A 12,921-nucleotide genomic window follows, 5' to 3' on the forward strand; every position below is an offset into this window, starting at 1 on the left:
TATTCGGGAAGGCTCCGATTGCACACATCGCATATTGCACACATGTATCGCTGATTGGCCAATTTAAAAATAAAATAATCTCATTGGCAAAACAATGGGTGCATTCAGCAGAAAAGAGCGCTACTAGAGCGCTCGCTGTTATTGGTGTATTCTTTTAAATCATCCAATTAGAATTTTAGATCTGGAAGAATACACCAATAACAGCGAGCGCTCTAGTAGCGCTCTTTTCTGCTGAATGCACCCAATGAAACATTACTAGGCACCAGTTGATATGAGTGGTGTGTACAATTAGAACTGTAGGCAAACGGGATCCTCCCCTCTATTCTTGAAAAGAAACGTACCGTATACTGTAGGATTAATGGCATTTTGTGCTCTCCTATTGGTAGAGCGGGTGACGTCATCCAATAGGAAAGATTTATCCAACCAAGGTTGGTGCAAACCCGATCGGGCCGAAAACGCTATATGTTTAACGGTTGACAACCCTGCTCGTTGGTTAGTTTTGCGCCCGTTCAAATTGATTTGATCAGTCCGTTATTATTTTGCTGTGTGGTGTAAGTATGATCTCATTTTACATGTTTAAAGATTCCGTAGATTTAATTTGAGAAAATAAGTAAAGCTTAAGCTAAAAACGTATAATTTATGATGTGAGAGTTGATTTAATTGACAACACGTTTTTCATTAAATTTAATACTCAATATTACATTTTACAATGGAACATCTATAGAGATTTTATCTTGAAAGTTTAATAATTTGTAATCTATCTGTGTATCTGAATTACAGTTTATCAAGTGATTATATGTGATGAATTTGTACCCTGAGCCAGAAATCAAAAAGCTGTCTATGGATAAGTTTCGATATAATATATTACTTGCCCCATTCCAGCCAGCAACAAGAATTGAATTGGAAGCAAAGATAAACACTAATGTAGAATGCTATTTAGATGTGAAAAACGCTGGCGACAAGACATTAAATGTATGGGAAATGCACTAAATATTTTTAATTTTTTTTTTTGTGTAGGATTGTATATCATATACAAAAAACTGTATATAAAGTTTTCAGATATAACTTGGCTTTTTAATCAACTTGTTTCATTTAATAATATTTTTTCTTACAGGTATTAGTAACAAAACTACCATCTGTAGAACGTCGGATTGATCTAAGCTTGTCCAAATTAGAAATTCAAGGACATAGCAATCGTACATTATGTATCAAATGGTCACCTAGGGAAGCAGGACGCTGGCGAGATGTGCTGCAACTTACTGATAGTAGGCGAATTAAATATGACATTGTTATAGCAACAACAGCTAAGGATGATAAAAAAAGTAACAAAACAAAAAGGCTGAAACCAGGTGTATTATCAAATATGTCTAGTCTTTCTACATTAACAATAAGCAAGCAATCTCATCAAAATAACATGTTGAAAGTTCCATCTATTAGTCAGTCCTTATCTTCCTCTTTGGCCAACAATCTTGATACACAAATAAATCAATACAAGCTTGATTTGGATAAAGAGAATATTTTGAATAAAAATAATGGAACAAAGAATTATGCATTAGAAACAAAAGATTATGGATTTGACGGCATGCATCATGAAAGGCATGATAAACCAGAAAATATCTTGTGCGAGCAAAATATAAATGTATGGAGTGACAGTAGTGTTCTGCCGCAAGTTTTTCTTCCATTAAATGCACCACAAGATATACGTAGAGCAACATACATTAAAGAAAGGAGACCTTGCAACAGTATATTGTACGAGCACCATAAAGAAGTTCATGAAAATATGAAGTGTAATAAAGACGAGACGCAGTCTGATTTTTCTGTACTACTGAATAAATTTACATTCACGTCTACAGATGTAATTTCGAGTTCACCAACAAGAAGAGAGTCTACAGAATCCACAACTTCTCATATCATAGATAAGCATAAGACATTCAATATCAGTCGTCAATTCTTTGAGACGTCCGCGATTTATGATAAAAAGACTACTGTCAATGCAGCACCTGTATTACAACCAACAAGTCTATATAACTTATCACCAATTAAATCTGATAAATGCTCTCTCATGACTGGTATCAAGGATTTAATTTCGTCGTCGCCGATTCAATTTCAACATTACATACCAAAAGATTCTAACGAATACATAAAACATTTTATGGTAGACAAAAATCCAAATATCGAAACAACTAATTGCGAATACTTCAGTTTTGAGATTATTCCTAGGAATGCCGCAGCAGCAAAGAAGACCGGAGATATGTATATCGAGATTTCTCCACCAAAGAAACATTTCTGCTCTAAGATGGTATCAAAGGTGAACAGTGCAAGAATCGGCAGAGTTATGAAAAATAATACTTTATGTGATGGTAGGAACAGAAAGAAGTTACAAGTGAACATTGCTGCAAGTAAGCTCTGCCTTTATAAAAAAAATTGTATTTTTAATAATATCGATACTGATGTAAATTATAATTGCAGAAAATGATACGAAGAATATACCAGCAATCAAAATAAACAAATTTTCCCTCAGTAGTACTTTGTGTAATACAAAGTGGCATACTTCGTCATCTAGAGATTCGAGTTTCAGAATACGAAACAAAGAGGAGTATTTTATATACGAAACATGTGGATTAGATCCCTTTGCACCATCTACAATAGAGGATCCATTTCTTAAAAAGTAAGCTAAATTGTATAATTCATGTAGAGAGAACATTTTATATTAATATTATTTATAAATTCAGAATTTATAATTTATATTGTATGTAAATAATAGATTCTGATCTATAATTTACACTTTATAATTATAGATTCTAATCTATAAGGTATATCTGGGTTTAAATCGCCAAATTTAAAATTTGAATGTAGAATCTCAAAACAAACAAAATTTGTCTCTGTTTGCTCGCAAATGCTTTGTGTGTTTAAGAGATATTAGTTTCTTAAATTACAGAATTAGAAATGAACAGTGTTGAAATATCTCTTATTTTATTTTCAAGATCAAAGATTATTGATGGGCTTCCATTTGTGCTGTAAATAAAGTTATAATGCAAGCGTGCTAAGAAATTGCAGGCGCACAATGTCAGTTAATCACTTCTTCTCTCATTAATAAGTGAAATTCTTGTCTGAGGGCTGGAAGCCATAATTTTGAATGAAACATTTAATAATTACATTTTGATTATTAAACAATAAAGGGAATATACCTAGATTTTTTGACATTATTCATTCCTACAATTTTGTAACTTAAGAAGTCGATATCTGTTAAAGGAAGCGTTTGTGAGCAAACTTCTAGAGGAAAAAAAAAATTTTATTTTTTTTTAAGTCCTAAATTTATATTTTGAGTTTGAGGTTTAAGTTTAACCCGAGAACATCTTGTATAATATTATATGACATCTTGTATAAATTGTAGAACTTTTTGTTGTTTATAATCATTTTTAATCTTTTTTATTATTTACAAAATTAATTTTTTAAAGTTGCTACCCTTTTTTATTAACGTAAATTATTAATTAACTCCAACTGCAGACTAAAAAGTTGATTCTGATTATTTGAACATGTTTATCATTTTATTATAGTACAGTATTTAACGAGCCATGGCTGCTGCAACAAGAATTGACGTTTACAAAGTGGTTGAACGCTCTACTATCTTCGCCAGAGGACTTATCTGTTGACATTGAAACTGCCATAGTGGACATCGGCAAAGTGTGGCAAACATGCAAAGCACAAAAAAATACTGTACTGGCTGAAACTAAAGAGGCTGTATCCGCTAGGTGTGCATTATATTAATGATTAATATAGAAAAGTTTCTAAAAACTGATAGAAAAATTAATCTTAAATAACCATCAACCAACAATTATTTAATTTATAATTTTTTTCAGATATCACACGAATACACAATTAAATACGTTACGAAAAGCCGCGAATGCTATGTTCAAACGGGACGAAGTTACGCAAATTCTTTCACGTACCAATATGTATATTACTAAAGGAACTTTGTGTATTAGATCAGATCGTAATCTTCATCGTGATATTGGTGCGTAGAAATAATTTTTTTTATTCTTATATATATATATATATATCTTTGAAATTAAACAAATTATCCAATTTTTAATTCCTTATCCTTAATTTTCTTTATGATCAAAGAAAATTTTGATTATACAAACAAAATCTTAAGTCTTAGGCATTTGAATAATATTTTAAACTTAACAGGTTTGCAGAAGCTGATATTGAGTTTATTCCTGAGTTATAATCCTCTGTGGTTACGTATCGGTTTGGAAACTGTATACAATGAAAATATTTCACTACGCTCGAACAATGACATTGTTGGTCTGACTCGCTTCTTGCTAACAAGATTCTTTTCGAACCCACGGCTGACGAAAATGCCCGGATATCATAAAACCAACTCAAGCCAAAAGTTGGTTACACTGCTAAATCAGTTTAGTTTGAGAAAATTCTTATTTTTAATATATTTTCTGGACTATGCCAAGCAGCATAAGTTAATCGGCCATGATCCATGTCTATTTCATAAACGCGCCCAATACAAGGAAAGTCGTGAAATCTTGCTAAGCTTCTCGCGCGAGCTTCTAAGTGGTATCGGCGATGTGACCAGAATGCTGCGTGGTCATAACTATGTGCTTACTTATCGACAAACCTACATCGAGGAATATGATTACGCGGTAGTGAATATACGACACGATTTACGTGATGGTGTGCGACTTTGTCGCGCAATGGAGCTAATTACCGGCACTCGAGGATTGGCCCAACGTTGTCGGGTACCAGCAATATCGCGTCTCCAAAAGATACACAACGTAGATATGGCATTAAGTGCTTTGTGTCAGGCTGGCTATGTCCTGGAGGGCAATATAGACGCGAAAAGCATTGCCGATGGCCATTGCGAGAAGACTCTGTCGCTTCTGTGGCAAATCATTCACAAGTACCAGGCGCCGCGATTTGATCGAGCGGCTCGCGTGATCCAGAAATGGTGGCGGGCGCAACTGTGGTACATTTATGTGAGAAATTTCCTAAGCACACGTAAAAATCTGGCTGCAACAGTAATCCAACGTATGTGGAGGTGCAAACAGGCACAGTCATTGCACGTGATCGAAACTGACGGTAATCTTGAGGAACGCAAACGGTACTTGTGCATCAGAGCAGCCACGATACAAATTCAGAGATGGTGGAAACAGATGAGAAAAACGAAGATGCAAGAGCTAAGAAAGAGACACAAAGCGGTGATTATGTTGCAAAGAAGATGGAAAGCTACGTTGCTAATGCAGATGCAACAAAGTCTGTATCACAATCTAAAAAATGCTGCATTAACGATTCAAATCCATTGGAGAGCAACGCGAGCAATGAAATTGCAGCGTTCTAAATATCTTATGCTCAGAAATGCTACCAAGATAGTGCAATCTTGGTGGAGGTCTGTGAAAGCCATGCAGAAACAGCGTGAATGGTTTCTTCGCAGCAGAGAGAGCTCTTGCATTATTCAAACTTGGTGGAGGCAACATTTGTTGGTGCGAAAAGCGCGCCATGACTTTCTGCACAAGAGAGCTGCCGTGCGTAACATTGAGAGATGGTGGCTGAGTGTGCTCGACAGAAAGAAGTTCATCCTCTACCGAAAGAGTACCGTTCTCATTCAGAGAACGTGGAATAAATATCAAATGCGCAAACGAGAAGTCGCCTGCTTGAAAATACAAGCGTGGTGGAGAGCCGCAATGTATTCACATAGGTATAGACTTCAGAAGTATTCTTGCCTGAAATTGCAACGTTGGTGGCGTAGACTCGTGCTTATGAGACATCAACACTTTGAATTTCTGCAGCTGCAGAAAGTAGTGCATATTATACAAAAGAATTGGCGAGCGAAAACAATCAGGAAAAATTATTTGAAACAGCGACAAGCAGCTTTGCTGATACAATCATGGTACCGCCGTGTCAATTCAGCGAGGGCCATCCGACGACGTTACTTAAAAATGAGAGGTGCTGCAACACGAATACAAAACTGGTGGCACAATATTACGGTAGCTCATCAAGAACGGAGGAGGTACTTACAACTTCGCAAGAGCGCCGTTTTTTTGCAGACTTACTGGTATCGACGTGTCTTAGCTCGCGCGGATCGCCAGCGGTATTTAACGAAGAGGAAGGCATGCGTTATTATTCAATCTTGGTGGCGAATGATCAAAACAAAGAGCGAGTACAAACGGTTCATGGTCCACGTATTAGAGATGCAAAGAAGGTGGCGTGCAAAGAAAGTCACTCGCATCATGAGGAGAGAATACTTGCTAACTCGCGCGACTATTGTCGTGCAAGCACGCTGGAGAGCTCTGACAGCGAGGAAACGATTCGTCGCATTGCGTCAGGCTACAATAGTTATTCAATCGTGTTACAGAATGAAAATCGCAATACGGAGATACGAAGCCAGCAAGTATGCCGCGATGGTCATCCAAGCCTACTGGCGAGCTTACATTGTTGGTAGAGAAGAGAGACTGCGTTATCTGTCTTTATACCAAGCAACAATCATGTTGCAGCGTCGTTATAAGAGAAAGAAAATAGAACGTGAACTGCAATGCCATGTAAATGATATTGCTTTGCTTGCTACAAAAATTCAAGATGAATGTGGAGAAACTATTCAGGCGATTACCACGAAACTCGCGAGTAGCGACTACTGGCAAAAGAAGATCAATGTACTACGCAGCTGCAACAGCGTCGGGATGCTGCTCACTTGTTTGTACAGCTTAGGTAAATTCATTCTCATTTGAGGAATAATACTGCATGATTAAGCGTTATTAGTAACAATGATGTTTTAAAAAGACATGAAGAAAAGTTTGGATAAAGAAAAAAATCATTTTTCTAATTTTGTTTCTTACGTATCATTTCCTAAATAATGAATTTTTTCTCTTAACGATATCACACAGTAATAAATAAATAATTTATAAAACTTATATGAACTTATAGCCTCTTATTTTTAGAATTTACTTATTTTGAGAATTGTGCTAGGTTTGTGCTACATTGTGCCCGAATATTAAAATTGTGATATGAGAGAGAGATACATTAACAAAGTTTTTAAAACAATTTTTAAATCAGCCTCTTTTTTTGCGTTTTGTTTTCAATTTTTTTAAATTGTGCTAACATTGGTATTAAAATCTTACTTTTAAATAACGATACAAAAAATTATAATAAAAATAATTTTTGACAATTCTGAATACAGCTAACGTTTACATTCGCATCAGTTATTCAAATAGCTAAAATAAAACTGCATATCTCTAATTGTAAGTTGTGCTAGCTTAGCATAAGACTTTACTCTTGCGCGCTATACTAGGGCACGAGAGTAAAGCGCATTTTTAATATCATATTGTACCGAAGATTTCAAAGGTTGTGTTGACTTGTGCTAATCTAGTACAACTGAAATATGTAGTTTTACTAATATATGTAATTTTTACTGTTTGAAAAACTTATGCGAGTGTAAACGTAAATTATTATTCAAAAATATCAAATTATTTTTGTCATGAAACTTCTGTTATTATTATTATTATTATTATTTAAGGTAATACTTTAGCACAAATGTTAGCGCAACCTAACACAATTTTAAAAAATTAAGAAAAAAGTGGGAGGCTGACTCAAAAATGATTTTTTTTGTATTTTTTAGTGTATTTCCATATTACGATTTCAATATTTAAGCACAAATTTACAATTCTCAAAATAAGTTTTAAAAATAGGAGAGGGGAGGTAACTTCGTATTTATAAACATGGGCGCCAACTTTTGCGGGGAATATGTGAATTACTTACTTTACACGTTAGAATTTTTCGTGTGGAATTTCACACATGAACAATTTTTTTAAATAACTAGCGTTGAGCAGAAATAGTTAAATTTTTTTGTAACTTTTATTTCAAAATTTCCATTACTAAGCAAACCGACCGCGGCCGATAAAATATTCATGCATTTCTCCTTTTTTTTTTAACATAGTCCGTATTGTCCGTAAGTAATGTTCATGTATGCTTAATGTCCATTTTTACCGATATATAAATAGACATGTTATTTAATTTTAAAATATAAACTCGAGAATGTCAATAACAAAAGTAATTAAGGGCTAACGAGAGTTTTAATGCGGTAATCAATGCAAAATAATTTTTATACTATCTATTTATAACAAAGCTGATTTAGACGTTTCGGCTGTACTACTAAAATGAAAATTCTACCTCAATGGTAAAACGGACGAGTAATAATCCAAAATCGTTCCTGTTGACACATGGTTCAAAAGTTACGTAGCAATAAACAGCATATTGAAGCTCTGCAAAGCATGAGTCGTCGAAAAAACGAAAATTGTCAATGACAATTCGTTTCAATTTAAAACTTCAGTGGAATCATATAATTGACAATTTTCGTTTTTTCAAAATTAGAATAAATTTACAAGATTGATTGGAGTATGAATAAATAACAAAATCAATTAAAACGTTATAAAATAAGTACATAAGAAGCTGTTGTCAAAAGTCTTCTAATATATTTCTTTTTAACATTTTAATTTTATTATTTATTAACACTTCAATCAATCATGGAAGTTTATTTCAATGTTTTCGTTTTTACGATTTCGTTATTATGACTGAAAATGATTTAAGTGACTAATAAGGGAACACAACCAAGTGAATCTCTCCGGTTTAAATAAGCTTTAGTATGTTGTTCTATGGACAATAATAGAAGACACGTATTTTTTTATACATGCTGAGTCGCACGTTAGGGGGTGAAATCCTCCCTTCAAAAAAATCGAGTTTTTTTCTTTCAAATTGAATATCATCGAGAAACTGTAAGAGATAGAAAAAAATTTTCAAAATAAAAATCGAATGGCTTCAAGAGTACTTTAGAATTATAATAAAAAAATTTTTTTTTAATTATTTATAATAAAAATTATTTATTTATAAAGAAAAAAATTGTTTATTGTAATTCTAAAGTACTCTTAATGTCATTCAATTTTCATTCTGAAAATTTTTTTCTATCACAGTTTCGATGATATTCAATCTGAAAGAAAAAAACCGATTTTTTGAAGGGAGGATTTCACCCCCTAACGTGCGACTCAGCATGTATAAAAAAATACGTGTTTCCTATTATTGTCCATAGAACAACATACTAAAGCTCATTTAAACCGGAGAGATTCACTTGGTTGTGTTCCTTTGTAAGTATAAAATTGAAACGTGTCATATTGTTTTGAATAAATTTAATATTTCATTTTTTTACCAACTTTATCTCTTATCTTCGTTTTTATTAATCTTGATTTTATTTAATTTAAATAATTTATAAAATTTATGTTTATCACACACAGATACTATAACGATACTGTCACCAACCGTTTGTATCATCCTCTGTGAGCTGAACTTAGCCGACGACATTTACAATACAATAGTGCAAAACAACAGATCGCTACCGTGGATGAAAGTCTGTCTGCGAGCATGCAGCATTTTAATTACCCTGTCGAAGTACTCCTACACGAGAAAATATGTCCTTAAGGTAGAAAAAGCCGATAATTTTATCTTCCTTCTATATCGTCATATATATATATATATTCAACATATCATTTAATAAAAAAATATTTCATGTTAATTTTTAGAAAGAATATGCATTGGCATTAATAAAGCTTCTAAACAGATCACTGAAAGATAAAGAAGTATTTCTGCATTGTGCTACTTTAATATGGTTGCTTAGCCAGAATGAAGATTACGCAAAGGTACAGCTTACTAAATTAAGCATCTCTCCGGTTTAAATAAGCTTTAGTATGTTGTTCTATGGACAATAATAGAAGACACGTATTTTTTTATACATGCTGAGTCGCACGTTAGGGGGTGAAATCCTCCCTTCAAAAAAATCGAGTTTTTTTCTTTCAAATTGAATATCGTCGAGAAACTGTAAGAAATAGAAAAAAATTTTCAAAATAAAAATCGAATGGCTTCAAGAGTACTTTAGAACTATAATAAAAAAATTTTTTTTTAATTATTTATAATAAAAATTATTTATTTATAAAGAAAAAAATTGTTTATTGTAATTCTAAAGTACTCTTAATGTCATTCAATTTTCATTCTGAAAATTTTTTTCTATCACAGTTTCGATGATATTCAATCTGAAAGAAAAAAACCGATTTTTTGAAGGGAGGATTTCACCCCCTAACGTGCGACTCAGCATGTATAAAAAAATACGTGTTTCCTATTATTGTCCATAGAACAACATACTAAAGCTCATTTAAACCGGAGAGATTCACTTGGTTGTGTTCCTTTGTAAGTATAAAATTGAAACGTGTCATATTGTTTTGAATAAATTTAATATTTCATTTTTTTACCAACTTTATCTCTTATCTTCGTTTTTATTAATCTTGATTTTATTTAATTTAAATAATTTATAAAATTTATGTTTATCACACACAGATACTATAACGATACTGTCACCAACCGTTTGTATCATCCTCTGTGAGCTGAACTTAGCCGACGACATTTACAATACAATAGTGCAAAACAACAGATCGCTACCGTGGATGAAAGTCTGTCTGCGAGCATGCAGCATTTTAATTACCCTGTCGAAGTACTCCTACACGAGAAAATATGTCCTTAAGGTAGAAAAAGCCGATAATTTTATCTTCCTTCTATATCGTCATATATATATATATATTCAACATATCATTTAATAAAAAAATATTTCATGTTAATTTTTAGAAAGAATATGCATTGGCATTAATAAAGCTTCTAAACAGATCATTGAAAGATAAAGAAGTATTTCTGCATTGTGCTACTTTAATATGGTTGCTTAGCCAGAATGAAGATTACGCAAAGGTACAGCTTACTAAATTAAGCAAAGAATAATTTCTAAATTCTTAAATTTTATAGCACTCGTCATCTTGTATCTTATATATATTTTTGTATTGTTAACCCTCAACTACACGTTTCGTTTTAGACTATTTTAGTCTTAATTTACATGTCTGGGTTCAAGTCACCCACGGTGTTTTTGACTGGCTCTGTAATTATCATACATTCTCAATGGAAAATAATTTTTTTTTAATGAAATGCTAGAATGTACAGAATCGAAATGTCAAAACGTAAAAAGGTTTTGATAATTGAAAAAGTTATGCCAAAAATTATTTTAAAAAATTTGTGAAAAGTGCAATTTTTTTTTCCCCCAAAAAATCATCTATGATAAAAAGGTACAAATAAAAATAAGTGTTTCGAAAAGAGGAAAATGTGAATTTCAAGAAAGAAAAAATATGTTATATTGATTGATTCATTCCAAAAAGTAATTATTTATACTTTTATATTTTACTTATATATTGCACGAGTGAAACAGGGGCATTTTTATACATACTCTGAATAATGATATCAGAGGTGTGTCGGGTATTTTCTTCTTTAAAAATGCAATGAAAATATTTTATATCAAATACATGATTTCAACATTGTTTATTTACGATTTTATAACTCTGAGAAAATAGAGCGATCGTTTGCCAAGACGCTTCTTTCGCAAAAATACTTTTTTTGATAATGAATATATGTTTTAATTTTAAGAAGACAACACGAATACAGCACTATAATAAACAGGTACTTCTAAAAACAAATTTTCATTTTCGGCAAAAATCTGTCGAATTTACATTTGATGGGTTCAAGTCAACCAAGCCAAACTTTTATTGCATCAAGCATAATTAACATCAAGATGACCGAAACAATTGCATCACGGCGATCGACAGAGAAAGGTTCCAAATTTTTTATCCCCTCTCATTTCAACTCTGCAATATATTAACTGTACAAAAATAGCAGCCGACCAAAATTTTCACCCTGGTCCAATCGACCCACTCGTGTAGTTGAGGGTTAAACATTTTTTAGTCTCAAATTCTTTAAGCGTTTTAATAATTTTTTTATATACTTTTGAATAATTTTTTGTATAGCTTTACTTTTTGACTTCTTCCTGTTTTTATATATTTTTCAATATTTTTTCAGGCTATAGCAATGTGTCCACAAATAAATTATCTAATGAAAAATATTCAACATTTTGTCTTGAAGGATGCCATAGTGGTAAAACTCCAAAAATTTAAGGACCCAGAGAAATTATATCCCAATTGTGAACCTGATCGAAATAATTTAACAATGCAAAAACCGCGTCTGTTTACCGACATGAGTATTGCTGTTACAGCCATTGTTAAAAGAATTTGCACATAATATATCAAAGTTGGTAAATTATATATATTTGTTACATTAAAAAAATTCTATTTGCATAGTATCGGTCTGAATGTTGACCAATGCTTAGTAGATTTAAATCGTAAAAATGTAAGCGTTAAGCTACAAATCTGAACTTTTTAAAGAGATAATTAAAAAATGCGAGGACTAGAAATAAGTTTCGAAAAGTACTTATACATATTTGCAACAATTTTAAAATATGACGGTAAGATATTTTTCAAATGTGATAAAACTACAAACAAAGAAGCTGACAATATCAAATAAAATCATAAAAATCAAGAGACAATTAAGTTTTCATTCTATTTTAATAACCGACTCATTCCTAAAAACGTGGTAGAACGATGACAACTCGATCGATTATATATTATATGTAGTATAGTACAATAAGATATAAATGTAATTTTTATTTACATAGTAATTTACTCACAAATAAAATTATTAATAATAATAATAATAATGCCAGGATGATGACAATGATGACGGTGATCATAATAATTATGACAGTGATGATGATGGTGGTGATGGTGATGATGGTGATGGTGATGATGATGATGATGATGATGATGATGATGATGATGATGATGATGATGATGATGATGATGATGATGATGATGGTGATGATGATGAAGATGATGATGATGATGATGATGGTGATGATGGTGATGATGATGATGAAGAATTATAATTATATAATGGTGATAAAACCGTAATTAGCAACAGCAGCAGTATGATGATGATGATGATGAT

At 32.3% G+C, this 12,921-nt stretch overlaps 1 protein-coding gene across 2 annotated transcripts; it reads left to right on the top strand.

Annotated features, from left to right (window-relative positions):
* Positions 1-486: 486 nt before the first annotated feature.
* Positions 487-12,541, top strand: LOC108764078 (protein abnormal spindle). 2 transcript variants are annotated; one of them, XM_018512095.1, is made up of 10 exons: positions 487-551; positions 781-972; positions 1,115-2,399; positions 2,470-2,668; positions 3,558-3,752; positions 3,861-4,015; positions 4,192-6,717; positions 9,291-9,475; positions 9,576-9,692; positions 11,938-12,541. In XM_018512095.1, exons 2-10 carry the CDS (start codon positions 802-804, stop codon positions 12,154-12,156), a joined length of 5,052 nt encoding a protein of 1,683 aa, XP_018367597.1. In that variant the 5' UTR covers positions 487-551; positions 781-801; the 3' UTR covers positions 12,157-12,541. The 2 variants fall into 2 exon arrangements, with proteins under 2 accessions (XP_018367597.1, XP_018367596.1); XM_018512094.1 differs by having other exon boundaries at positions 532-644.
* The last annotated feature ends 380 nt before the right edge of the window (positions 12,542-12,921 follow it).

Source organism: Trachymyrmex cornetzi, unplaced genomic scaffold (assembly GCF_001594075.2).
Source record: "Trachymyrmex cornetzi isolate Tcor2-1 unplaced genomic scaffold, Tcor1.1 scaffold392, whole genome shotgun sequence".
NCBI classification, from domain to species: domain Eukaryota; kingdom Metazoa; phylum Arthropoda; class Insecta; order Hymenoptera; family Formicidae; genus Trachymyrmex; species Trachymyrmex cornetzi.